Below are 27,171 nucleotides of genomic sequence, written 5' to 3'. Positions count from 1 at the left end.
ATTGCAGCCCAGGAACAAACATGAGCTGCTGAAAGCAGCAGGAGACAGGAGAAGGGAAGAAAGGGCTCTGAGGCTTGGTTACAGGAGAAAAAGGTGGGGAATCTATCTGAAAGGAAATAAGGAAAGAAAAGGGGGGCAATCATTAGTACTCACATCAGTTGCCTCTGTGAGAAGTACAAAGCTGGTAGCATCATTTAGACAGGAGCTTGCAGGAAGGCTTTGAGCAGGTAAAGAAGCTGTCAGCAGCATCCCATCCGTGCCAGACTGAGCTGACAAAAAAGCCAGGCTGATGTGGAGGTGTCCATGGAGGCTGGGAACAGCAGGAGCAGCACTGGAGCAGAACAGGTATAAAAAAACCTAATTAAGACATCATTTCAGCACTTCCCAGCTGAACACTGGGGAGCAGGAGCGCTTCGTGCTAGAAGAGGTATTTTTCACCTGGTTAATGCTAAATTCAGCACTGCAGACATTGCTGCCTGCTGGTGCTCATGGGCAGCTGGTGGTTGGCATGTGTTTGTATGAAACGTGGGGGGTTTTGTGTATAAAAAGCTGTGCCTGATGTCTGACAGGCGTGTGGGGGTAATCACCGACTGATGCCCTGGAGGTGGTGTTTATAGCAGGATTCCCCAAAGAAAACACTAAAACGGCATATGATTTATAAATAACTAAATATGGGGATATTGGGGGGACATGCTCAGAATATTTGGGTGCTGGAGAGGGACTCTTTATCAGGGACTGTAGCAATAGGTAATGGGTTTAAACTTAAAGAGGGGAGATTTAGGTTATATATAAGGCAGAAGCTCTTCCCTGTGAGGGTGCTGAGGCGCTGGCACAGGGTGCCCAGAGAAGCTGTGGCTGCCCCATCCCTGGCAGTGTTCAAGGCCAGGTTGGACACAGGGGCTTGGAGCAACCTGCTCTAGTGGAAGGTGTCCCTGCCCATGGCAGGGGGTTGGAACTGGATGAGCTTTAAGGTCCCTCCAACCCAAACCATTCTGGGATTCTGTTTTTTACTGCTGGGTGTGTGTGATCAACAGAACTATCTGGAGCTCACTGCTTTACAGACTGGTGAAGGAGGCGAGGCAGTGACCAGGAGGCATCAATGTTTGCAAAGTTAATTTGCTGTGAGGGGTGTTATTGTGGTTAATTCTCGGATTCGTGATCCTCAGACAAGCTTTAGCTGGGATTTCCACTTGTGGAGGAGGAGGAGGAGGACATGTGGCTCCCATATCTCACTGAGTGACAGGGGAGTAGCTATAAACACCAGCCGCAGCTCCCTGGCCATGACAGCCACCCCCGGCGAGGGAAGCACAGCGGGGACGGGTGCTTTTCATCCCTGTCACCTCACAGGCGTGCCTGTGGCCGCCATGCTGCAGACCCCGGCCGCATCATGGCAGCTGGGAGAGGCAGCAGCACTTGCGCAACCTTCCCAAGGGGCCCTGAGGGGAATGGCTGCCCCTCAGGGCAGCATAGCGTCACGTACCTTTGTCTGTGGCAGCCCTGAGGGGACAGCCCCATCCTGGCCGCCACCTCAGCGCCTCAGGGCAGAGAGGGTCCATATGCCCGTGCAAGGGTTGGCAGGACCCTCCCTGAGGCGTCTTGCCGCCATTTTGAAGGCGCTGGCGATGAGATGGCTCCAGGCACATCATGGCGGCTGGGGGGAAGCCCTTCTCCTCAGGCTGGGGGTCTGGGCAGTGTTGGTGGCATTTCTCCTCCCTGGGGCGGGCAGCCATCATCCACCACCAGGCTATGCTGTCTATGAGATAGTCCACCCGAGGAAACTGGCCCCGAAGGCAGAGAAAGCCACAGGGGGAGAAGTGTCCTATGTGCTGAGGGTGGAGGGGAAGAACCACATCATCCACCTCACACAAAAGAGAGGGTTTCTGGTGAAAAACCTGCCGGTCATCACGTACAGCCCCCGGGGGAACAGGGTGGTGGAGCAGCCCCATATCCCTGAGGAGTGTTTCTACCGGGGGTACGTGGAGGACAGCCCCGGCTCCCTTGCCACACTGAGCATCTGCTGGGGGCTGAGGGGGCAGCTGGAAATAGGGAACCTGAGCTACGGCATCGAGCCTGTGCCGGGGTCCCTCACCTTCCAGCACCTTCTCTATCAGCGAGAGGCGACCCAGAGCAAGCCCTTGCTGTGTGGATTGACAAATGAGGTGATGCAAAAGCAGCTGGGTGAGATGGGACCTCAAGTAACCTTAAGAAAGCATGTTTTCTGTCGGGGGCTGAAGCACACCACCTACGTTGAGATATTTGTCGTGGTGGACTACTCGCTGTTTTCCTTTCAAGGGAGCAATGAAACCTCTGTGATGCTTCTGGTTACAGATACGATCAATTTAGCTGAAACGTACTTCTATAGTCTGAAGATTCGCATCTGCCTGATCGGGATGGAGATCTGGACACACAGCAACTTCATCAGGTACAGCCAGGACATAGAAGACGTTCTTAGAAGTTTTAACAACTGGGCAAATACGGATCTTTCTCAGAGGATGGCATATGACACTGCACATCTATTTACTTACATGGACTTCGGACTAATCGTTGGGCTGGCATATGTAGGCACCATCTGCTTCCCCGGGTATCGGTCGAGTATTATCTCACATATACGGAGAGATTTCACAGCCTTCTCACTTATTTTTGCTCATGAGCTGGGTCACAACCTGGGGATGGAGCACGACAAGAAGAACTGTGTGTGCGGAACAGCCACCAAGTGCTACATGACGGGCGACTCGCTTACTGGTGCCAAGGGTTTCAGTAACTGCAGCATGCAGTACTACTTAGACCTGATGAACAGAGGACATGGCCACTGCTTGTGCAACATCCCCGAGCCCTACAGACTCTTCCATTTTAAACACTGCGGCAACAAGGTGATTGATGAGGGAGAGCAGTGTGACTGCGGGGGGCCGAAGGACTGCCAAGGCAACCCGTGCTGTCACCCCAACTGCAGGCTGAAGCCTGGGGCTGTCTGCTCCATTGGGCAGTGCTGTCATAAATGCCGTTTTCATGCTGCAGGACACAAGTGCAGGTCGGAGGCGGATGAGTGTGACTTGCCTGAATATTGCAATGGGACTTCGGCATGGTGCCCAAAGGATTTGTACGTGCACGATGGGACACCCTGCAGCAACAACGGCTACTGCTACTATGGCAAATGCGCGACCTATGACAACCTGTGCAGAAAAGTCTTTGGGAAGCAAGCTCGGGGTGCTCCAAAAAGTTGCTTCCAAAAGCAGAACATGAGAGGGGATCGATTTGGCAACTGTGGCGGTGATGGGTCCAAAGTTGCTTTTGTGGGATGTAAACCCCAAAATGTTCTGTGTGGAAGGCTGCAGTGTGTCAATGTGAAGAAGATACCCGTTCTGCAGAGGTCGAAAGCCATCATTCAGACGCCAGGGCCGAACGACTGGTGCTGGGGCACAGCCTACCATGCCAGCATTGATATACCTGATGTCGGAGGAGGGACTGATGGCACCAGATGTGGGCCAAAAAAGATCTGTATTAACAGGACATGCGTAGATGCCACAGTCAAGATGAAGTGCGATGGGAAGGTGAAGTGTGGGGGGAAAGGGGTTTGCAACAACCTTGAACACTGTCATTGTGAAGCTGGCTGGGCTCCTCCGAACTGCCAGTTCCATGGCCTGGGAGGGAGCATGGAGAGTGGCCCTCCACCAGCTCTCATGATGACCATGGGGGAGGTTGTGCGAACTAAAGTGTTTAAGATAGCAATGGGGATCACAGTTCCCCTTACCATCATTGGGATTGCTGTTGGCATTGCTGCAACCAAATACAGAAAGGCAAAAGCTGCAATTGCAGAAAGAAGTGAGACTCCTGCAGATGAGGAGCAGGATACAGAAGAAGGAAGAGAAGAAAAAGAAGAAGGGGAAGAAAAAGGAGGAGAAGGAAAAGAAGGTGAAGGAGGAGAAGGGGGAAAAGGAGATGAAGGAGGAGGAGAAGAAGGGGGAGAAGGAGAGAAAGAAGGAGAAGAAGAAGAAGGAGGAGGAGAGGGAGAAAGAGGAGGAGAAGAGAGTATGTTTAAAAAACCCTGAAAGCAGTGGGAAACCCACCAGCTGAGGTTTGGAAAGGGCTACAGGCCCTGTGTGTATGCCCCTGCAGCTGGACTGCTAGTCCCGGGAGATTTTCCACAAAGTGATTTACACAATGTAACTGTGTAAACTGTACAAAAGTTGATTACATAAAACTTTAGTATTTCCTCTTCTTGTATTACCTACTATGTAAATAAATCTGGGTTGGGCCCAAAAAGTGAAGCTCTTAGAAAATAAAGAGTGTAAAAGTTAAGAGAGTTGTTTTCAATGCAGCTAAAGATCTGTTTTATTTTCTACAGAGGGGTGGAACCTTCGTAAATAATTCACTTGAGCATTTAGAAGAGTACAGATAGATTCACGCAATGTCCTGCTCACCTGGTTCATAAGTGATGCTCCACCACAGGCTTATTTTTCTGAGTACTGGAGCTGAGCAGGAGTTGCATGAGAACACAAGGGAAATGTGCAAAAAGTCAAGGCACGGAAGTGAGCACTGATTTTTTTATGCTTCTTTGCAATTCTTCATTCCTTGCAGTTGGCTGTTGGCATGGTATATGTTCTTACATAGTGAATTAAAAGTTAGAGATCGAAAATATTCACTTTTGCTTTACTGTTAATTTGTGATGGCAAAGACTTAGAGAAGTGCAACATCCTTTGACCACCTCCCCTCACAGGCGCTGTACCTGATCTCTGAGCTGTTACATACAATTTGCTGCATTTCTAGACATATTTCTATACGGACAAAGTCCATACTAAAGATTTACCACGTTTAAAGAACCCATTTACAGTCCATACAAACCTGTAAAATAAATAACTCTCTTCACTGAAGGGTCTGTCTCTGAGCCCAGGCTCCTCCAGCACTACAGCTAACTTTGCTGCTGGCACAACAGTTCGCAGCAGACAGTCCGATGCCGAGCCTGGCTGATGTTACTAAACCATAATGAGGCTTTGTTAGGATGTAGGGATTCATCAGAGCAGGGTGGACGTGGAGCACTCTGTGTCTGGCGGGCTGGTGGGGAGCATGCTGGAGTAGAACTTCTTCTGGGAGCGCAGGAGAGGAGTCTGAGTGTCAACGTCCCGGCAGGCGTTGCGTTTGAGGGAGAGGAAGATGTGCTGTGTCCAGCCGTACACGATGCAGTTCAGAAGCCCCTGGGAAGCTGCTGTTAGAGCCTGGGAGGGAGCACAAGGGAGAGCAGCGTTCTCTTGTCAGCCAGCACTGCACAGCACAACACAGCTCCCTACCAGGCTGTCAAACCCAGCACGTTATGCCAAGCTTCCCACTTCCAGCATGCTTTTATCTATCTGCATCCCCATTCGATACAGGAATCTCACGGTTCTTTTAATACTCTTTGCTAAATGCTGCCTCAGGCACAGCAAGGAGCTGGACAAGTGTTGTGGAGGAACTGCATTTGGAGACTTGCAAAAGTCTCCAAATGAAAGAGACTTATGAAAGCCTCCTTTTTATGAAAAGAGTAAAAAAAAACCCTAACTGATTTCTAGGGATCCTTTCTAGTTCTATTTTCTATAATTGCCATGGTGCTGTGATTTTAGTTACTGAGACCTTTTCAAGCCTTTGAAAAATGTAAAACATCTAACAAAGATCTTTTCCAACCAAAAGCATAAACCAGAGTTAGGCTCATACAGCAGTGACCATTGTGGGTGGAGGCATGCTTTGTCCAGCAGAGACTAGAAGCAGATGAACAATAATATCCCTGGGCAAACAGAGAAGGCAAAACATAGGACGTTGCAGAGGAAGACATATACCTGTAGAATGAGAAGAGCCATGTAGATTTTGCTGTTTGTTGAAACAGTCAGCTTCATTATTCCAAGAAGGACGGCTGTAAAAAAGGATGGAGAAGAGGGTATTGCTTTAATCCCACCTCTTCCAAGTTCCATTTCTGGGCATTATGTCCTGGAGGAATATCAGCTCTCTCCTTACCTGGGGCCCAGCAGCAGAAGAAGGTGACGGGGTAAAAAACCACTCGTTGTTCTACCATCTTAATCATGGCCCACTGCTGATCCCCCAGGAATCCTGTGGAGTTCACAAACCTTTTGTACAAGCCTCGGGCTTGACTGAGTATAACCTAAAGAAGAACAAGCACACATCGTTGTTTGTACTCGGTGCACATGCTCTGATCTGCCTTGTTCACCTAGGACAGAGTATCCCCTTTCAATCTACCAAACCTTTTCATGCAACAGTGTGCTGCCTGAGGGAGAGCAGTTGCTTTGTGCATGACCTTCCTTGTCTGAACTGGTTTGGGCTCTTGTTGACCCATGCAGTAGGTGATCTGCTGCCATGATCTGAGCTTTCTCTACCTGCTAAATCCTTTTAGAGATAGGCTGACAGAACACAGGACTCCAGACAGATTTATATGCTGGCACAATGGTATTTTCCCTCCCCTACCACCTCTTCCAAAAGGGAAGCAGCACCACATGGTCTTTCCTCTGACACTGCCTGGCCTCTAGTACCATCCAAACAAAGACGTAAAGATGAAAACTGACCATCTGGATGCAATAGCCAGTGTGCGAGGACGATGTTTCTTACCAGAATAGCAATGAAGCTGATCAGAAAGGAAATGAGGAAGACCCCAATGCCATAGAAATGTATCGCACGGCAAACAGAGCCACTCAGGGTTTGTGGCTCGTTGGTGGGCACGGCTACTTCTGTGTGCATCAAGAGACATCTGTGGGAGAAAGGGAACAGCCTGAGCTCCTGCTGTGACTCATAAGCAGCGGGGCTGTTCCAGAGATGGGTGAAGCTTACCCGTGCTTCTGGCTGAAGTTCTGGTAGCAATTGCTGCTGTTGCCCAGGCAAAACACAGGTACCATGAGAAGGAAAGGAATCAGGCTAAGAGGAGAAAGGACAACAGCACAGTTGTTAGCTATTGCACTACACTGTTCCCATCCCCAACCAAACACCAGCTGCTTTTTCTCCTGTCACTATAAAGGACTTAGAAATTGTTTTTATTAACATTCGTGCAGGCAATACATTGGTAAAGGGAGCACCTCCTTAAAAAACTACATACAGTTAATATAGCTCTAACTAACCTGGTTAGAGAAAGGCCCCTGTATCCAAACCCTCCTACTCTGAGTTTGTTAGGTGGCTCTGTTGTTACTGATGAGCTTTACAGGTTTTACTAAAACTTGCTTCAAAATAAGTCGGAAGCAGAGATCAGGGCTCTACAGTTTACCAGAACCACATCATTCTGCCACAGACACTCACATCTTACCTGGACAAGATCGTTGCTATTCGGCCAATGCAACTCACATAATCTACAACCTGCAAAATCCAAAGTGCTTCATTAAATGAGTGTTTCTGCACAGCCTCCGGTTCCCAGGACCCAGCTCCCAGGGAGCACTTCAGCAGCCGAGGGCTCTTTGAATGCTGATTAATGCCCCGACCAAGTACAAATGTTTGTTTCCACTTTGCACTGAATCAACACCACTGAGTTCAGTCTGTGCTGATTTGCAACAGGAACAACCAATGCTTCCACCCGCTCACTGCCTTGTTCTCCTTCAAAACTAAAGGATTTGAGAAAGGAACTTGGAACTCTCATCAAGCAGACACTTGATGAGCTCTCTGGTGTAATTTACTCATTTTTGCACTGCTTATTCACTTAACCTAGCCCTGTTCCTCATTAACTCCATGTTCTAGTGAAGAAATGCAGGCGATTTGGAGTGTCCTGGTTATGTACTCACCAGGAAATGTACTTTGGCAGCTGGGATCCGCACACCAGCTACAAGAAAACAACGTGGGCACAGCTATAGTGGTGGGGAATGATGGAAGGTGGTGTGTTTTGAATGGGAGTCCAGCAAGAAGGAAACCAGTCCTACAAGTGGACCCAAACGCTATGGACAAGAGCCCTTGAAATACAAACTGATCTGTCCAGCCTGCTGCTCCCAAAATAAGGAGAATATCTGGGATACACAGTTTGCTGTGCACAGCAAACGTCCGGGGAAGAAAAAGGCTATATAGAGAAATGGGGATGACGGGTTTGATGGGAAGAACTGTATGAGGAATCTCTCATCTTGCAGCAACACATCAGGAGCAACACTCAGGTTACAGTGATGGTGGTGCCACACTGTTTAGCCAGGTGGGAGGAATGAAACAGCTCCAAGGAGAGATTTTGGTCATGAGGTATGTGAAGTGTTTGTTTAGCCTGCAATGCAGGGAGTATTTTACTGACTACTACGTCCTTGTCCCTCGGTTCCCAGCGATTACTGGTTCCCCAAAGGGCTTTTGTAAAGGCCAGCAATGGTGAAGTGAGGACTGGCCGCTCTTCACAGAGCCAACTGGTCCTTTTATCGCTGGCTCACTTCCGTCACACCTCCTACCTCAAACTCTTACAATATCTTACTGACGCTCTCACTGTATGACACCCGGGGAGGACAGAAATTGCCAGCTCTCAGTTCCAGGCAGCCCCTGCTTTCCTCTCTGCCATGTCCCGCTGGCAGAAGGCGGTGACAGCAACAAACCAGTTACTCAGCTGGTGCAAACTGCTGCTCTTCTACCTGCAGAAGAACTTCTCCAATAGCCAGTCCTGAGCTTTCTCTGCTCTGAGATATACACTGCATTGGCTTTGTCTGCTTTGGTCTTGGAAGCCTAACATTCCACTGACATGCTACAGCAGACTCAGCAGTAACTCTGCTGACCTTAGTGGGCAAGATACACCAATTCATACAGCCATGGGGCAGAACGGCCTTCAAAGTCCCTGTGGTGAGATTTACTGTTATGTATGCGCCTCCTAAACCCCACCACAACCCCACAGATAGATCTTGAAACCCAACACTCACTGCACATCAGTCCTACTCACCTGAGTGGGTATCCTGAAAAGGTTCTGATTGTATTTCATCTTTAGGTCCATGTACAGGTGCCAGGTGTAGTTGACAGTGTATAGAAAAGAGGCCACATAGAATATCTGTGAAATACAAACAGTATTTCAGTCCTATAATAGTAATCCCTGTAGCACTTTTAGTTCATCACTGACGAACCCAAAGCCCACAGGCCAGAGGCAGGATGCTAAACAGCACAGTAGACTCCCAAAGATGAGGGTCCCTGCGCTTATGTCTACTGGGTTGCAGTGGGACACCAAGAGGAGGGGTTCCCACCTTAGACTGCACAAGGGCAGCTTGACTTTGGTCTCAAACAGGGGACAGGAGAACTAATGACAACAGGACTGTCTTAAAAACACAAATCTGTGTGACTTGCTCATTTTTTGGCCCAAATCCTGGCAATGAAGGGTTCAAAGGCACTTGGACCCTCTCTATGCTACATCCATTAGGAAACACAACACTTCGAAATGCAACACTTAGATTTGCTTCTGGCATCATGAGCTCACTGCACAGTGAATTCACGGAAACAGAAAACAATAGGATATTTAAAGAGGAAAGCAGGGACAGAGAATAACTGCACTAAGCCTGAGTTAACACCCCAAGAGCCCTTTACTCTCCAAGGAAAGCAAAGCCACAGAGAGTTTCCCACTCTCCGAGAGTTTCACAGCCCTTGATTCCAGCTTGAGACAAGACCAAATATTTAAAATTCTCCATAAAACACCCAAATCTTTCTTGCATGTCTGTCTTTCTGCATCTAAGGTTGCTCCAGGCAGTCGAGTATAAACAGTGCTGCCAAATCAGACTATATATATGTGTGTGCTGTGTTTGTTACAGGAAACACATGCTTCAGTGGCAAAGGCAAAGAGGAAGGGCTGGTCAAGTGAATTTTCAAGTGGATTTGCTATCCTTTGCCAAAGAGGCAAGGAACACAGGTTTGCCACCCTGATACCATCTAAGTCTGGGAAAGCACTCACCAAATAAATCTGGTCTCCTTCAGGTTGCAAATGCTCTTGGCTCACTCAAGAGGCCGAGTCCAATGAGCTGCTACATTGCAGCAGGAATATTACACTGACTTTCCAGCTCATTAAATGAGGTTTAATGAGGGTTTGTTGCCCTTTTTCAATTATTCCCAGGGAAGGTCATCAAAACAGTCCACAAAGAGCATTCCCGTGCACTTCAGAATGCCCTAGAGAGGCTCACAAAATGTCAGCACTGCCTTATTTTTTGGAATAGGGAACCAAATGCCACTTGTGAAAATGCCAGCAGAAAGTGAAGGGAGCTCTGCTCTCCTGAGCTCCAGCTTCGGGACTGTGGACAGTCCTGAAGTGCTCTCCATGAGGAGATAACAGAGGGGCTGGAACAAATGAGAGTCCCTCATTATAACAGTTCTGTGGCTCCCCATTGTGCTCATCAGTGTGAGCAGAGCCTGCCAGGATGTTATTAGGCCACTGGAACTGAACTGGCAGAATGTGGGGGAATTGTGCAATTATAATGACAATCTCTATTCTGGACCTTATTATTGTCATGCAAAGGCAAGGCAGGGAGGAGAACAAGCTCAAGGGACAGCAGAAAGGCGCAGTGTTTACACTTACATCAAACAAGAGGCTGGGGCTGAAACAGGAGAGCCCAAGAAACAAAGCCATCTCCTTTACAACACAGACATTAGGGGAGTTCCATCTGCTGCAACACCAGCCCTTGGTGATAACGTGATGGTAAACAGGCTATAAGGCAAAATATTGCTTATTTCTAAGGCAGTTCCTTGAGACAACCACATCCCATGGACCGTGGTGTGAGCCTCTCCAGAGGCTGCCATCTGCAAACACCACTGCTGAGCAGCCCTGAGCCTGTCCTCACCCCTGTTGTTAGTGCATTTTACATCTTCCAGGTGCTCAGGTACAAAGGAGCCAATTGTGTTTATGAGACACCCAGGGATGAAACCTTTGCATGGGTCCAGGAGACATGTACTCATTTCATTCAGTCACAGATCACTCATACCCTGCAGAAGCTGCTGGTTAAACCTGTTACTGGCTCCTACTTATGCACAAGGTGTTCCCACCTCGCAAGGGCATGGCTGGGGTGTTAAGTGAGGAGGTGTCCTGCTCCGTGTCACGTGCAGGCACAGTTGCTATGGCAAGTGCTCCGTTTGTTTTAATTTCTCACAGAGCAAACAGCAGCCACAGCTCTCACCAGACACAAGCCGGCTCTGCCAACCCTGACGGGGGGGTCTGCTGGTGGCACACAGGAGAGAAGCCCAGCGACGCTGTGGCTGAGGTTGGGATGTGGTAAGCACCCTGCACACCCCACCACAGCACCCTGACTGTCCCCCGTGGGGCTGAGGCAAAGGAAAATGCTGCAAGGACTTGCTCAAGGCCAGCTCTGCCCTTCCCAGTGTGGAAGTAAAGCTCCTACCTTGCCCTCATCCCTTGCTGGTGTCCCTGAGAAGCACGGCCACATGCTGGAAAAGCAAGGGCAGAAAAGAGACAGAAACACATGGGAACACAGCATACTCTCGGCGTCTCTGCTGAGAAATGGTGGTGTATTATCTATACCCAACCTACTTCTCCTCTAGCAGTGCAACCTGTCTTCTCCAGGCCATAAAAAGATCACAGCAGTACTAAGAACTGTCCCCCAGGCAAAGCTACAAGGGAAGCAACTCAGAAACACTCTCAGTCCCACATGCTCCTTCCACCTTGCGGCTCTGAAAAGCCTCTCCAAAGCTCCTCTCATTTTCCACTGTTCCATCATCTAAAAACCATCTCTGATATTGTTCTGCACCATTCCCAAGTGGCCACGTTATCCACCCCCACCGTTTCCCTTCCCGACATGAACATATTGCGGTGCTTCCACAGCGGAGCTACGGAGACCAGAGATAAGCCAGCAGTGGAACAGCTGCTCTCACCATCACCACTAATCTGCTTTTACCCACCAAACCAGCTGCTGAAACAACCCTGGGCTGCAGGTCCCCATCCCCAGACACAACAGTGTGAACACTTCCACACCAGCTACCTCCCTGCCCTCTCTGAGGTACGTGGAACCTCTCCCGCTTCATATGCTGCCACTCAGTGAGGATGTTTCAGTTCCCATTTGTGGGTACCATCATGCTCCCAGGGAGCTCCCCAAGCCCACACAACACATATCAAGGCTGCAACAGCCACGTTTTTGTGGGTCCTTAAAAAACCCCCTGTTAAACCCAGAGATCACCACTTGTGAACCACCGTCCTGGCCCAAGCTTGGCTGTATCCTGCAGAGTTTTTTGAGAGCAGTCATTTGCAAAGCCTAATGCTGAAATGGGAACTCGGTGAGACAAAAGCAAACTGTCAGGAAAACACTATTTCACTCACTCCACTCCAATTAGTCTCCAGCACACGGAATCAGCTGGAATTCAGCCGAATTGCTGCAGCACGGGGCTGAGCTGGTGTTGATGGAACAGCCCTAAGCACCCTTGGGATTGTTTGAGAGAGGATAGGGCCAGGCCAGCAAGAGCAGGGATCTATATATGAGTAATGTTGTAAGTCTGAACTCAAGCCAATCACAGAGTGTGTCTGTTCCTGCCCAGGACGGAGGAAGCATGAAGAGGAATAGAAAAGCTGCAGTGTGAGAGGCACAGAGATCATTGTCGGCACGGGGCCAAGAGGAAACAGATTAAGACCCATCTACTCATTTTACACAAGCAACCCAAACACAGCAACCACAAAATCCCATGCTCTCTTTGCCTTCCTCATTGCCTCTCCCAAACCAGATGTACCTAAACCCAAGCATCGTTATCTCTGTTTCACACACAAGGTGAAGAGATCTGATAAGTCAAGTTCACACAGGGAGTCTCTGCCAAAGCCTGTCTAGAAACAGCCCCCATGGCCATGCTCTGATCACCAGCGAGGTTGGTTACAGCAATGGGGGCACAGTGAAAGCATGAACAGTGGTGCCAGGGCTACTCACTTGTCCTGTGGCTTGCAGGTTGTAGCAGATGAGGTCCTGCTTGGAGGTCGATGTGCTGTAGAGAAGCGCACCAGCGAGCCAGCACATGCCCAGGAAGAGGTCAGAGAGGCTCAGGTAGAAGAGTGGACGAACCTGGGAAAGGGACATTGAGCAGCAGGTCTGAGTGATGGCCACAACACTCCCATTACCTCCTACAGCAGCAGTTTCACCCCATCATCTAAACACACTTTCGTCCCCCACGGCAGCTCCTCTTGCACACAAACCCCATGCTGATTCCTGCTCTTCGGAGCTGTTTCAATGCAGATACTCTGCTCTAATCACCCTTTCTGCCACTAACAACGCCCCAGCATCCAAGAGCAGCTTCAACTCTTACAGAAAATATCTCAAAGGTCCAGAATGTTACAGAACGGGACAGGTTGGTGGGGAGAAGCGATGCTCTTTGTTATATCAACAGCTAGAGAAATCAAACTTTTGCTAAACACAAACGCTTCTTCAGGTCTGAAATAACTCAAACCAGACGTTTTTCCCTCGTGTTTCATGTCATTTCACTTGGTGACTAAGGCTGAATCTATTTTACATGCCAGATTAATTTCCACCATGAGAGCCACCACTCTCTGTGCTGCATGCTGCATCCTGCTGGAACAGAGTCGCGTCCTCTCTAATGGCAGTTTCCAGCCCATTTCCAATTTGCATGCACTGGCCAAAAGGGCTGTAAATGCTGTAGGAAAACATTTGTACAGAATTCTGGCCAACATTTTCGCTGTTAGTGGGAGTGCAGCCGCTCTGGAAAAGCAGCTCATTATCTAGATTCTTAATTGTAGCCTTTGGTACCTAATTTTCAGCATCCTGGAGAGAAAATCGTGGCTTTTTTCCACCCCCCTAGAGGAAATTATAATGCTAACCACAGCATGGAAACATTTCAGAAGGCCTTGATTTTTAAATTGAGCTTTTGGTAATATTTGCCTCAATACTGTCCTTCAAGTAAATGTTTGCAACGTTGTGTTACTCGTGTCTTGTTCTTGTGAGCAATGAGAAAGAGCACAGTAAGACTAGTAAGAGGTAAGGTGGATCTGATTTAACCAGATCTGGCCTTGTGGCACAGTTTGATGGAGATCTGCTTGGTGTCTTCTTCTTCTCCACCTTCTGCAGGATTTGTGTCCTCCAACATTCTTGTCTCTCCAGTTCCATAATTACCATCCAACCAGAAACAGGGTAAATCAATTTGCTGTTGCTAACTAAATATCCGGAGCTAATTTGTACATCACTGCAAGTACAAATGTCTTTTCTAATCAAGTTTTCCCTTGCTGGTGCAGAACCGAAGCCCTGACAGGCAGCTGTAGACATGCCAGGCTGTGACACCATCCGGTTTGTGAGCATGGCAGGTGAAAACCAAGCAGCTCAGAGACAGAAGCAAAGCAGCACCTTTTGCAATCAAACAGGTGACCCTTTCTCTAAGCAACAAGTGTCCTTGGAGCAAGGAGACACGGTTTGGTTGAGGAGATACTTTGGCACAGACCTAAAGAAGTAGGTGACACAGTGTTTAGTGAAAGGCAGCTTGAATCTTACTTGCAAAGAAAAAAACACCCAAATGGTATTTATAAAATAGAGGAAGGGAATGTAAAGACGAGACGGTTCAGAGGAGCTGCCAGGCTGGAGCATACATGTTGATTTAGCTCTGTCTGGCCATGGCCCAGGGACATCTGCTGGCACAGAACCTGTTGACAGGAGGGGGAAATTCTTTGGTCGTTGCCATCATCTCTTCCGACTGATTTAGCTCAGGCTGCAGAGTTTTACTGACCCCGTAGAGACATAAAACCAGCTTCAAGAATGCAATATTTGATTTCCTAGGCTGGAGGCTGGAAGGGAAGTGTTTATAACATTGTTCTCCTCCCAGCCTCCAGAGCTGTTTATTTTTAAGCATTTTACTCTGGAGCCTCATGATGACTCAGGGAAGAAGCTGTTTGTTGCAAGCTTTGATATGGATCTCTTCCAGCCCCTTTGTTTACAGATCTCCAGTTAAGACCAGAACCATGAGGACAAGGCAATGAGGAAGTTACTGAAGGTTTTGCTGCTTTTGAAACACCAGCCCTGAATCTCCCCAGGGCAGCAGAGCAAGAGCCTGGAAGCCTGATGCAGACAAGTCGCTCCAGCTGGTATCCACCACTCCTACATGGGCTTGCAGAATTAAGCTGAGCAGAAACATCTGGACTCCCTCAAGCAGGAAGGGTCCATCTGTGACGTGGAGCCATGTGTGGCTCACAAGCGTCTGGAGTGCAGCTCCTAAGCCACAGCCACAGCATGTGACTAATAGCAAAAGGGCTCCTGAGTAATGCAGGCTTCCAGCCACGGAACTAAATGGGAAGAGGCTGCGGAATCACATCGGGACCCCTGCTAGATCACCAGGGTGGAGGACCCTGAGAGAGAACCATGTCTGGAGCTCTCCCGGTGCAGGAGATGGCATAGAGTGACCCTTTTATATGGACCTTGTGCAGCAAAAGCTCAGTTTTCCGTCCCAGCACCAAGGTGAAGTCCCAGCCTTTGTTCCTCTCCAGGAATGCACAGACATTTCCACAGCTCATTCCGGATATGCTCAGCAGAGCGTTTCCAGGAGGCTGCTGCCTAGGAGCAAGGATGTCCTGCATGCTGTAGGGGTGCAAATTTGCCCTGCAAACCTGGACTCATGTTCTCCTTCCCACCCTGCTTCATCCAACAATGTGCCAGTTGTTAGCCTGAGTGCATGCTTTCCTTCTCTGGGGATAACTCATGGCATTCCCTGGAAGTCCTGTTCTTTGGCTGCAGAGCAAATCCATGACGTACCAAGAATATTGAAGATGAGGGAAGTACAAATACAGCTTTGTTATAACTTAGCTGCCAGCTCTACTGTCCTACTGCCCTTAGCAGTAACCTGTTATCGTATGGTCCACAGACTGGGATGCAAATCCTGGACAACAAACCCCATTTTCACTTGGATCAGCTCTGCCTTCGGCACATCCCGGACAGACAGAGGGACCATGTATGGACAGCAAAAGCCTGGCAGGCTTGGAATGGAGGTCTGTGGTTACTGTGCACATGCCAGTGATCTGCTCAGCACATCTGATCTACCTCCGAAACACGGGGCTGCCTGCACGTGGGATGTGCCCAGCACTGCGTTCATGTCAGATCCACAGCGCACACATGGACAGTCCCACCCCAGGGTGAATCATCCAAAGCCCCACTGCAGAATCCAGCACAACAAACTGTTTTTCAGCCTGGCCTCTTTTTGCCTGGACTTTGCAGCATCTTTTGAGTTGTATCAGTTTTAATAGCACACCTGCCTGGAAAAACTCTCAGAGATTACCAAAGACCAACACCTGTAGAAGCACTTCCTACAGGGACATCTTCAATTTGTACTTCAGCAGCTTTGTGCACAGCTCTGCAGCCCTTCTGCCCCACAGAAGAGGACATGCTAGCAAACCTGTTCCCAGGAATGACTGGAAGACTTTCCCGGAGCAGCAAGAAGCTTGGAGCTAATGAACCTGCTTCTCCTTGGAGGATATAGATCAAGGTTAGTCCCTTCACCTCCTATCACAGACAAAGGGGCAGACTCTTGGCATGCCCTTTGCCTCCCAGATGAGCTTTAACCACATAAGCCTGAGACCTGCAGTTGCTCCTAGCAGAGTTCCTGACCTACGCAGGTCTTTGCTACACACACAACGCATCTGCTAGGTACCAACCCCTCAACTTAGAGAGGGACAAGGAGGCGCAGACCTTACCTCAGGGGACCTCACTGCGTTCTGAAAGATGGCATAGGCAATAATTGAGCTGGAACCTATAACGCTGGAAAAACAAAGCACAGGTTGGAACAGGAGCACATCTGCCTCGCTGGGATAAGAGATTCCTCCTTTTTCCCTGTCGTTGACAGCGGGAACTTCATCCCGGCACCCCATGGATGTGAGTTTAGGAGCGTTGTACCTGAGCATGGCCATGGTGAACTGTATCCACTGGAGAGCCAAGAAGACCTGAGGAGAGACAGGGGAGCTCAGCACCACACAGCCCCGGGGGACACCGTGGGGGCACGGAGCGGGGCTGGGGCACAGGGCACAGCCGCTGTCCCCGGGGATCCCGGTGCCGGCGGGGCTCGCTCACCTCCTGCCAGCCCCCGTCCAGCCGCGCCGCCTCCGCCGGGAGGGCCATGGGGACCCGCCGCCGCTGCCGCACCGCTCCCGGGGCTGCGGGCACCGCCCGCGCTCCGCCCCGGGGCCACCCCGCGCCCGGCCCGCCCCGCGCACCGCGCCCGGCCCCCGCCGGTCAGAGAGAAGGGACTGAGGGCGGCCGGAGGCCCAGGGAAAGAGCGGGACTCTCCGCCGCCGCGCTTCCCACCGCGGGGCGGGACCGGACCCAACAGGGGTCGGGCTGTTAGGGTCATCCCTCCAGCCGCTGACCCGAACCGACCCTGCTTGGCTTCACACGCAGTAACCCGGCACCGGGCCCCCCGCCTCCTGGCGAGGCTGAAGGAGCGCGCGGGCGGCCCGTGAGGGGGCGCGCGGCGGTGGCCGCCATGACGGCTGCTCCCTCAGGAGCCGAGCGGGACGCGGCTCCTCACGGGCCTCGTAAAGCTCGGACCCCGCCGGCTCCTTCCTCCTCCCTTCGTACCGGGGAGAGGGCGCCGGGTCCGAAGGACGCCTTCCCACCGCCTCGTGTAAACTCCTTACCTCTAAGGCATCCCCTTCGCCTCTAGGTGAAAGTCATCATCTGACTGATCTGCCTTCACCTTCCCCTCCAACCACAAAATCAGCAGCAGCTCCTCCACAAAGCACTTTAAGCAGCTATTAATTGGAACAACCTTTTTATTATAGCATTATTAATACATTTTACCTTGCAGCAGTATCTTGCTCCTTGTACCCACCCCAGGATTCAAAAGGCAGCAAAGCTCCCACAGGAATCAGTTTTGCTCAGCCAAAAGCACAATCTTCAGGTAAAACACACAGATGTGTCTCTTTTCAACTCTCTACAGCCCTGATCAGGAGCACAGCATCTTCCAGTGGCCATCCAAGTTCCACACAGCATGAACAGCACATGCAGCATCGAGATCTGAGGACTGACCTGATCCCTAGGCCAGGCATCGCCATTAAAGTAACACAGATGGGATCCTAAGGACACAAATACTTCTGGTTCCTGTAACAAGACCTCATTTTCAAGTACTTCTAATGCTGATGAAGCTGTAGTTCGAGTGTCAGTTGCTTCTGAAGATGAGGCTGGAGAATTGCGTTCATGTTCACTATGGCTTGAGACTTGCAGATGTCCGTACTGGTCTCACCCCCTTGTTTTGAAGCTGGGAAATGAAGCTTGGATGGGAAGGACAGGCAGAATATTCAGGCATTGCATGTGCTCTTCAAGCATAAGGAAACTCACCCAAAGGTACCTCTGAAACAACATGATTTTGCATGAACTGGCGAGACTAAATGTAATAGCACCTCAAGGAGCCTCTGCCCTTGCTCAGAGCAAAAACCACTCACTCTGTCAGGGTACCACAATGTTTGCTGAAATGGCTGCTCTGGCCAGAAGATGAGGGGCAGGTTCTGATACGTGGACCCCTCTTCACTACCAGCATTTGGCTGGTACCCAAGCCAGAGACAGGAGCCACTGCAGGAGAAGGCAGGAAAGGGAAACTCCAGGTCTCTCAGTCTACAACAGGTAAGGAAAACAACACTCAGAGAAGGAGCTCTACAGGGAAAACAAGGGGTGGCAGGAGGAGTAGGCTAATGAGAATAAACCCCACGGACACTAAGGACAGGGGAAGGTGGAGATGCAAGGGGCACCCAATCTGTACCTTTAACAACATGTAAGATGGAATGTGAGACCAAATTTTGTTATTAATTTGCCAGGGAACAGTTGTAAAAACCACCAGGAATGTGCTTCAGGCCAGTCTAGTGCTTTCTTTGTTGTCTGCTTTAACACTGTTATTGAATAGTATTACACAATACTGTCGTCTTGTTTTAAGGTGATTTTCCCAACATTTAGAATACTGTGGTTTTAAGAAACATCTTCCTCTTGATCTTCTAAACTGAAAATACCAGAAGGAAATCTGCTGCTCTCTTGAAGCCAGTGGGAAGTTTGCTTGCATAAGGAGAACTGGTTAGGACTTTTGACATTGTTTCACAGCTTGTACAAAGTTCCCCAACATATTAGAGCTCATCTTTTTCATTATTCTTCTTCAGGAAAGAAGCAAGGATATTGAGGCTTTTCTGGAGCTCCTCCTTTTTCCCATCACTCATTTTGTTCTTCTCGATCAGTTTTGTGATTCGGACCACTTCATTAGCAGCAAACTCTTCTCCCTGCTCCAGGATCTTGCTCATGATTTTCAAGTATTGCTCAGCTGACTTCTTCTCAGTTTCTTTTGCCTTTTCTAAGCTCTCCTGCCCCTTTTTCAGGAGGGACTGGCGCTCTGATTTCTCAGTGGTGCTCACAAACTTGCTGGCCAGCATATCATACTCTTTCAGGCAGCCTGGCATCCCCAGATAGATGCCATTACTCTTCAGCCAGCGCTGAATAGCCCCAGCCTTGATTTGGCCGCTGTAAGGTAAAGGATTGTCAAAGTCACCATCCTGGAACAAGTGAAAAATAGGGAACTTCTCCTTATCCAGCTTGTACTTTTCTCCCAGCTCAGTGTTCAGTTTATCACCATAATCTGTCAAGGGAAAATGAAACACAGCAAAGCAGAGTGTGTTAATCAAAAGGAGAAGTTAATTTAGGATTCTCTCCCACACAGATAAATATTTGTCTCCAGTTTCAACATGTCCTAATGACCTTTTTGCCAGGAAATGTCACACACTGAAACTAAATCACTTCTGCAAGGCAAACCATCAATAGGTTTTCCAAATACAAGATTCTAACAGTGCTCTGCTGTGACTGTGGTAGCATAAGACATCCGCAGGACCTCTGTATACAAACCCCATCCTGCTTATGGGGAATTCATAGCCATTTTTTAACTTGTATTGCTCTATCCATTGATATTATTTGATTTTACTGTTAAATGGATTTTTTTCCTGATCTATGTGCAGAGAGCATACACTTACACATTTTAGTTCTGACAGCATGCCAAGCTACAAGATGTTTGCTCATGTTACATAAATTACATTTATTTTTGAGGACAGAAAACATAACTTAAGAGATTTCAACTATGCTGCTTAGCTAAATCCACGTGTGTTCAGAAATGTCAGTGGGTGTGGGTGAAACTTCCAGTCTGACACTTCCTATAAGCTTAAATTCTTCATTCTCCCTACAAAGCAAGAGCGAGGAAGGTGACAGTAATCCACTCCTCACTCCTTTTCTCTTAAAGCCAATTGCAAGAACATCAAGTTACACTAGCCACAGCGCAACGAGCACCTTCTGTGCTTCACCAGCAATAAAGGGATGAATTAATCAGATTACATATGCTTTGCTTGACCAGGCTTGTGGCTGAAGCATGATTCTTGCAAAGTCTCTTCCCTGGAAATAGACAGAAAGGTTTCTCTCAGCAAAGACAGAAAGTCACAAAGGCAGGAAGTGCTAGGAATGAGGATGGCATCCAGTTTAGCAGCGTGGGCTGACTTGCTCCATTAAGCAGCCGGAAGATCAGCAGCACACCCACACTGGTGGCAGGAGGCAGAGCTCAGCCACCAGCCAGAGCAGGGGCCGGGCCCCTCTCATTTCACACTGTCAGAATTACCTCAGAGCCTGTTTCCACCAGAAATCACGGTGTTCTTTCCCCCACACCAACCCACACTGTGCTAATCAGCCCGGAGTTCCTCACCTGATATTCCCACCTCAGCCACCAGAAGATCCCCACTGGAGCCTGAGCTCTCTGCCAGCTTTTTAAACTCATCCTGTTTCTCGCCATAAGGATATTGAGTATCGAACTTCACAAGGACAAACTTATGCTTTGGAATTACCTAAAGAAAAGAAAAGCACAAAACTTCAGCATTTTGGGTTGGAGCAATCTACAAAGCACCTAAAGCTGCTTTCACTTGTCCTCCTGTGCAATGAGGAGGTGCAGAGGGAGAATGGAAATTTTCTAATTATGGCATTCCAAAACTGACTCACTGCAGTGTGGAGGAAAGACTGAGCTTCGGCTGTATGTGCTCCTACACCAGATGACAAAGATGGTGCGTGGTAGGTTTGGGGGATCTGATAATGCCTTTAATTACACATGATTTGCTTACTGTAAGCTGATTAGCATCTTGGAGGGAAGTCGGCTCAACAGTTTCCAGGGGGACATTAAGAGGAGAGAGGCTGAACCCAAAGGCATTCTGAGGTGTCCCAGCACGAGAGCTGCAGCTCTTGGGGGGCACGGGGATGGAGTGGAGGTGCTGCACTGGTTCCATCAACACAGAATTCCTCTTCAGTCATGCTGTTGCTTTTGAATTTTGCTCTGCCTGGATGATGCCCTTTCAAATGAGCTCAAAATGGAATCTGTCGCCTGCTTTGGGATGGTTTTTGTCCTGTCTTGCAAAATCTTTTGTCTAGTGAACAGGGTCCGATTGCAACATGGTCCCCACCTACAAAGCATGCTACGAGCGCTGCTCAGACACGGGCAGAGCAGCGGGTTGCAACAGTGAACAGGATCCTTTGGTCCTGGGCCTGCTGCTCACTGTATTTACCATCCTGGTAAGGGGTGAACGTGGCAGGTGTCAAACGCTGATAGTTCTGCTGGTCTTTCCAGGTCCCTCTTGCAGTGTTCTGCCAATCACTTCAAATTGTTCTTGTTGCAGAACAGCTGGAAGCTCCTAAAGGTTCATGAATCATATCATGGAATGATTTGGGTTGGAAGGGACCTTAAAGCTCATCTTTCTGCACAGGGAAGAACTTCTTCCTAATGTCTACTCTCAATCTCCCCTCTGGCAGGTTAAACCCACTCCCCTTGTCCTGTCCCTACAGGCCCTTGTCCAAAGCCCCTCTCCAGGTTTCCTGGAGCCCCTTTAGGCACTGGAGCTGCTCTAAGGTCTCCCCTTAAGGAGCCTTCTCTTCTCCAGGCTGACCCAGCCCAGCTCTCTCAGCCTGACTCCAGGGCAGAGCTGCTTCAGCCCTTGGAGCATCTTCATGGCCTCCTCTAGACTCACTCGCATGTGGCAAGAAACGCTTGTGCCTGAGCAGTGTGTTTTGGGCAGGTACTTGTCAAACAGCCAGGCCGGCCACACGCAGCCTCTTCACCTCTCCCGGTGCAGCACATGCTGTAACACCTCCACACCAGAACTCCTGGTCTCAGGCATCTGCCTCATGGTGGGCCTGCGACACTGTAGATCAAAATCCCGCCGTGCTCCGGGAACATCCCTTCATTTCAAAGTGATTTGGTGCACGAAAACCTGCGAGACTCCAGTGTGGCAGCAGCCTGTTGCTTTCTGTTTCATGAACAAAACAGAAGTGAAACCGGCCCAGGCAAGGAGTGCTCACGGCCCCGGCACGGTCCTGCCCCGCTCCCCGGCTCGGGCAGAGCAGGACCGGCGGGCAGCGGCTGTCAGCTCGAAGGCTGGGGCGCGGGGCCCTGCCCGGCGCTGCACCGAGGAGCCGCCGGCCGGGCCGGTTCCGCTCGCCCCGGGCCGCAGCGCTGCCCAGCTCCACTTGGACCGCACCGATTGGTTGTCCGCCGCGGCTGCCGCTCTCCTATTGGCTGTGCCGCGGCGCGCCCGCCGCCCCAGCCATTCCGCGGGCCCCGCGCCGGTGGCGGTAGCGGCGGGGGGGCGGCCCAGCGGCCCGCTCCGCATCCCGGCCCCGCACCCGGGGCTGCCCGCCTGTTGCTTTGAGCCACGGCTCAGAGCCGTGCACATGGCCGCTCGCTCCCGGGCCGGCCTCCTACCCGTCCCCCCACCTCCATCCCGAGCGCTCGGGCAGACCCGGCAGCGCCCGCCGGGCGGGCCCGTACCTTGTAGAAGGTGATGGCGTCGAGGGGCACGGAGCCCTTGGTGTGCAGCGCGCTGCCGCCGGGCAGCGCCAGGCCGAGCAGGCACAGGAGCAGGGAGCCGGCGGCGGCCGCCGCAGCCATGGCGGAGCGTGGAGCGAGCGGGGCTGTTGGGGACACGTGACCGCGCGGAGCCGGCGCCGCCGGGGGCTTGCCCCGCCCCGCGGCCGACCGGGGCAACCGGGTACGCGGGTACCGGGCGGCTTCCAGCTGCAAAACAGGAGACGATGGAGGCAGGAGCGGGGGCAGAAGGGAGGGGCTGGCTCTCCGGGAGCCTGCAGCGCTTGGGGCCATAGAGGGAGAGGAGAGACCAGCGCGGGTGTCTGTATTGATACACAGCAGCGGGGCAGGCAGGGTGGCCGCTGCATGGCATGGCCACAGCCTTCTCAAGCCCGTTTTATCGTGCTATTAGAGATCTCTCTTGCACCGCCACCCCTTACCTTGCCAGGCTGAAGTGCAAGCAAGCACTGCAGAAAGCCCGAGGAGCACGGTGAATCACAGGTTGAAGGTGATAACGTTGAAGGACACACCCAAGCTCCAGCCTCTGCAACCATCATTCTGCAGCCAGGCCACAGGTGAAAGGCAACAAGCATTTTCGCCTCTTTCTTTCCTCCCTCTTTGTCGGCAACTTGAGTTTCTGCTTGCCAGGATTACCTGGCTTCAGCACAAAGCTACACAGCATAGGCAAGCACTTCAGTCACTTCCACAACATCCAGACAGGAAAATGAAAGAGGCAGTAATACTGATTTGTAACGAAACTGACTTTTATATAAATTATAAACCCATCCAGTTTAAAGCAGATCAGTTGCAGTTGTGTCACTTAAGTCCGTAGAAGGCTGAGGCAAACGTATCTCCTACAGTCATAAATTAACAATGAATAATCCAGGAAGAGAAAGGTCAGGTAAGGCTGCAGATACAACAACAACAACAACAAAAACTCTCTAAGGTTACTAGCAGTTAAAATAAAGTCACGATTATCAATGATTGCAAAATATAAATGCAGTTTTTGAACAGTTAAAAAGTACAAAAATGATGGGCAACACAAACAGGCATTGTAGGGTTTGTCCTGTGTGTAGACAAAGCAGAGCAGGAGACTTCTGACCTTTATCTACATTAGACGCTGATTTTAAGCAGTTGAGGAAATCTGTAAAAGGATCGTGGCTCATGATCCCAGTAGTATAAAAGCAGTACTTGTCAGTCTGTAAACAGTAGTCTTGGTAGCTTCTTCTAGGTATGGTTTCAATTTATCACCTCGCCCCCAAAAAAATAAACCCGGAAACAAACAAAAACAAAGTCCCAAGAGTGGAAAAGGGGGAGCAGCAGCAATGGGTTACAGCTTCAATTTCTTATCCTGTCCCTGTGGGACATATTCTGGAGGGGAAATGCTCTTTTGTAAGAAATATATAATATATTTAACTGTACACAATATATAGGGGGAGAGAAATTCTCCCTCAACCAAGCCCCAGTCGGTCAGTACATAGTCATTATTGTACACCATTTCCTCCTATAAAGAAACTACAGCTTGTAAAGAGATGGCATCTGGGTTTATAAAACACCACGTAATCAAAAACCTGTATTTGACAAGCTGGTTGTTTGCCAGTAGCTGGAACTGGGAACGGGGCAGCAGCCAACACTGTGAGACAGTGAGTACTGCCCCTGAGCTGGCACGAGGCTGGCTGAACTGTGCCACAGGAAGCAAGAGCCAGCCGTGGATCCATCTCCTCTCAGCCTCTGCTTCAGATGACACACGTGCCCCCTTCCAGCAGTTTCAATTCTGCTTTTAAGGGAGCTGATGCAGAAACCCTTTTTTAAAAGCAAGTTCTGCTTTCAGGCACATGGCAGGGTTTTAAAAGCCTGGTTATATTAACCTCACACTTATTTTCACCATTGCTTATTGGTACGACTGGTTGAGTTCAACCTGTTGTAGCAGCAGTGGAAGGAAACTCCAGCATGACCCAGTCCTCTGGATGAGGGTGCTAAGTCCACTTTGCATTCAATGCTGGTATCTTGAAGCACTGCCATGGGAGAGGGAGGGAAGGGGACACCATCAGCACCCTGGAAGAAGGGGCAGAGGATGGATTTCTGGCTCAGTGCTTCTCTCTGAACTGCATCAGCTCAGCAATGGGACTGTTTTCACTTACCCTACACATCTGAAAGCATCAACTTCAGTCATCAGTCTTGCTTTAATTTAAGAAGCACACTCTTCTTTCTTTCAAAAAAAGGTATTTCTATACAACATGTAAGAGTTCACTTGGTTCTCTTTTCTTTTCCTTCTCCCCAAGGAAAAGTATTACTATAAAACAGACTTAACACATTTTGGTATTCCTCCAGCCCAGAGCACTTACCAGACATTGCAGTTAAACCATCAGGACATCCATTACAATTCTGACAGCCTGCAGACATTCTTCTTTCCCTTTCAGGATGGGGCAAAGCAAAACTAAACCCAGCAAGAGCAGCTCTGTCAAATTAGTATTTTTTTTTTTTTCTTTTTATACAGGGGATTTATTTTAAAAAAATACTCTCCTCAGCATTCTAACATCACTAATAAAACATACTCAGAGAGATGACAAAGGCAGGATTGTCAGCTCTTAAAACTTTAAATATAGACTTCAGATACTAGCCGCTTTAAAACAGAAATGAGGAATCTGTAAAGTCTGACCTGTCCCTGTATTGCGGGTTCACATAACCTCTTTTTTTGCCTACAATTTAGGCTGCATTACTCCTTTAAAATGAAGAAAACCCCGGGCAGAAATGCAGATGCAGTGGGAGCAGATGATGCGACTGCACTGTCTAACAGAACACCTAATGAGCGAGTACTCAAATCATCAAAGATCAACTGCAAAAAGCAAGCAAAACAGTTACAGAAAGTATTCTCAGCCTCATACCACAGCGGAAGCAAAAGTTACCTCTGCCAACTTAAACCCAATTCAATTGCTATTAAAATATTTACGTCTTAAAGTTTCAGTAATCTAAATACACTTTGTAAAAGTCATGATGATTGCCTTGACATTGAACTGACATGGAACCAGGCCACAGCGTCAGACTTCACTGCAGCCATTATATACAAGGTCTCTGGTTTTGTCTTTTTTGCTGAAACACCAATTCACATCTGTCTCTCTCTCAAGCTTAGTGGCCAGGTTTGCTCCTCAGCAGGTTTGCAGTTACTCCAAACATGAAAACAACCCATGTACACACCACCACCGCCACCCCTCCTCTCCGGCAGCTCTCTCCTTAGAGGAACCTGCCTGCCACCAGGCCCGGCTCACTCCCACCCTTGCTGGCTGGCTGTACATCGAGGGTGTTCCTCCAGCACAGCTCCACCTCTCCCTGTGGGACCACCACACTGAATTCATTCAGTAGGACCTGGTGGCTTGAGGACAGAATAGCTCCAAAACAGGCTCATTTCACTGGAGGCGGCCGAATGCATCTACAACTTCTGCATTTCTAAGGCAAAGACCATACAAAAATTATAAACACTGTATGGTGATGAAAATACAACTCCTTTGAGATATATGCTTTACACTGGATTCTATTGCTGCTTCTAAAGACCATCTCCAGTTGTTTCTAGAGATTGGAAGGGAAGAAAGTGAATTTTCTCCTGTTGCAATATGCTTATGAACATGTATAAAAAGTGGTCAAACCCCGATAAGGGTCCCTGCTTCTCATTTATGTACAATAATTTAAATCAGCTCAATACATCTGTAATACCTAAAAAAATTGGTTTATGATTTTTTAAGTCCTTCATGCATTATGAGGAAGTTCTGGATTAAAGTGATGGTATATTGGATGTTGCTTCTGTCTGGGACTCTGGTGTCACTCCCCTGTGGAGTCTGTCAAGGATGCAGTTCTCAAATCTTTAGTTTTTTAATGGTATCGAGTCTCTTTTTCAGCAGCTCTCCAATTTCCTGAACTGAGTGATGGTAACTGCTCTGCACCTTCCCTTGCACAGTCTTTGTAAACTTTTTTTCTTCCTGCAAAATGCAAAAGAGAAATCATTCACCCCACAGCAACTGTTTAAATCCTCCCTTTACCTTTCCCGCACCATCTCAAGCACTGATAAGAAATTCATGAAGCCCACAGTGTAAGTTTACACAGGGAATGTCATCAGCACAGAAGCAGCAGCACCAGCTCAGCAGCAGCAATTCTGCAGATACTGGTGTTGCCCAGACAGGGCTGGTAACACATCAACAGTGCTTCCTAACTGCTGGAAACATCCTCGTGCAAAATATTTGTGGCTGATACATACAGAGAAAGCAAATCCTGGTGCCAAAGCATACAACCACCATAAGTGCTGTTCCGTGGAGGGGTGACTTGATACCAGGATGCCTTTTGCAGACACAGATAACACCTGGGAGGTGCCACCCAAGTAAACCAATCCCATGTGAGAAAACCTAATACCAGTGGCAGGGGTCAAGTGGCCCATCACCAGCATCACCACCATTTATCCTA

The 27,171-nt window shown here is 49.3% G+C and overlaps 4 protein-coding genes across 6 annotated transcripts in view; 1 reads left to right on the top strand and 3 right to left on the bottom strand.

The window, feature by feature from the left end:
* The first annotated feature begins 50 nt into the window (after positions 1-50).
* LOC115614755 (disintegrin and metalloproteinase domain-containing protein 20-like) lies at positions 51-4,315 on the top strand. Its single transcript, XM_030502049.1, has 2 exons — positions 51-345; positions 1,167-4,315. Exons 1-2 carry the CDS (start codon positions 304-306, stop codon positions 4,044-4,046), a joined length of 2,922 nt encoding a protein of 973 aa, XP_030357909.1. The 5' UTR covers positions 51-303; the 3' UTR covers positions 4,047-4,315.
* TMEM116 (transmembrane protein 116) lies at positions 4,302-17,566 on the bottom strand. 2 transcript variants are annotated; one of them, XM_030502062.1, is made up of 11 exons: positions 17,501-17,566; positions 16,761-16,807; positions 16,562-16,625; positions 12,810-12,941; positions 8,855-8,959; positions 7,271-7,320; positions 6,805-6,888; positions 6,586-6,724; positions 5,980-6,124; positions 5,805-5,878; positions 4,302-5,210 (listed from the first exon to the last, which is right to left on the bottom strand). In XM_030502062.1, the coding sequence occupies exons 2-11, from the start codon at positions 16,772-16,774 to the stop codon at positions 5,010-5,012; spliced, it is 1,008 nt and encodes a 335-aa protein (XP_030357922.1). In that variant the 5' UTR covers positions 16,775-16,807; positions 17,501-17,566; the 3' UTR covers positions 4,302-5,009. The 2 variants fall into 2 exon arrangements, with proteins under 2 accessions (XP_030357922.1, XP_030357920.1); XM_030502060.1 differs by lacking the exon at positions 17,501-17,566 and adding an exon at positions 16,935-17,008.
* Positions 17,567-17,617: 51 nt separating this feature from the next.
* ERP29 (endoplasmic reticulum protein 29) lies at positions 17,618-22,867 on the bottom strand. Its single transcript, XM_030502063.1, has 3 exons — positions 22,687-22,867; positions 20,581-20,719; positions 17,618-19,476 (listed from the first exon to the last, which is right to left on the bottom strand). The coding sequence occupies exons 1-3, from the start codon at positions 22,804-22,806 to the stop codon at positions 18,974-18,976; spliced, it is 762 nt and encodes a 253-aa protein (XP_030357923.1). The 5' UTR covers positions 22,807-22,867; the 3' UTR covers positions 17,618-18,973.
* Positions 22,868-23,468: 601 nt separating this feature from the next.
* The window catches only part of NAA25 (N-alpha-acetyltransferase 25, NatB auxiliary subunit), a 30,658-nt gene continuing 26,955 nt past the window's right edge, over positions 23,469-27,171 (bottom strand). For both annotated transcript variants that reach the window (XM_030500692.1, XM_030500693.1), the window contains one exon: positions 23,469-26,693. In XM_030500692.1, the coding sequence (XP_030356552.1) occupies positions 26,571-26,693 (123 nt within the window). In that variant the 3' untranslated portion in view covers positions 23,469-26,570. The remainder of the gene's footprint in view (positions 26,694-27,171) is intronic.

The sequence above is a fragment of the Strigops habroptila genome, chromosome 11, assembly GCF_004027225.2.
Source record: "Strigops habroptila isolate Jane chromosome 11, bStrHab1.2.pri, whole genome shotgun sequence".
Classification (NCBI taxonomy): Eukaryota; Metazoa; Chordata; class Aves; order Psittaciformes; family Psittacidae; genus Strigops; species Strigops habroptila.
The sequence above is the reverse complement of the archived record's forward strand: the minus strand, read 5'-3'. Positions and strand labels throughout refer to the sequence as shown.

What these genes read in the sequence shown, in the direction of transcription:
- TMEM116 (XM_030502060.1), bottom strand. Translation starts at nt 16,982, where the DNA reads ATGGCCCTCCCGGCGGAGGCGGCGCGGCTGGACGGGGGCTGGCAGGAG. An exon ending in TGGACGGGGGCTGGCAGGAG is followed by an intron (nt 16,808 to 16,934) that starts GTGAGCGAGCCC and finishes GTCTCTCCTCAG; the next exon opens with GTCTTCTTGGCTCTCCAGTG. An exon ending in ATAGCAACGATCTTGTCCAG is followed by an intron (nt 6,889 to 7,270) that starts GTAAGATGTGAG and finishes TTCTCCTCTTAG; the next exon opens with CCTGATTCCTTTCCTTCTCA.
- LOC115614755 (XM_030502049.1), top strand. Translation starts at nt 304, where the DNA reads ATGGAGGCTGGGAACAGCAGGAGCAGCACTGGAGCAGAACAG. An exon ending in GCAGCACTGGAGCAGAACAG is followed by an intron (nt 346 to 1,166) that starts GTATAAAAAAAC and finishes CGTGATCCTCAG; the next exon opens with ACAAGCTTTAGCTGGGATTT.
- ERP29 (XM_030502063.1), bottom strand. Translation starts at nt 22,806, where the DNA reads ATGGCTGCGGCGGCCGCCGCCGGCTCCCTGCTCCTGTGCCTGCTCGGC. An exon ending in ACGCCATCACCTTCTACAAG is followed by an intron (nt 20,720 to 22,686) that starts GTACGGGCCCGC and finishes TCTTTTCTTTAG; the next exon opens with GTAATTCCAAAGCATAAGTT. An exon ending in GGCTGAGGTGGGAATATCAG is followed by an intron (nt 19,477 to 20,580) that starts GTGAGGAACTCC and finishes TTCCCTTGACAG; the next exon opens with ATTATGGTGATAAACTGAAC.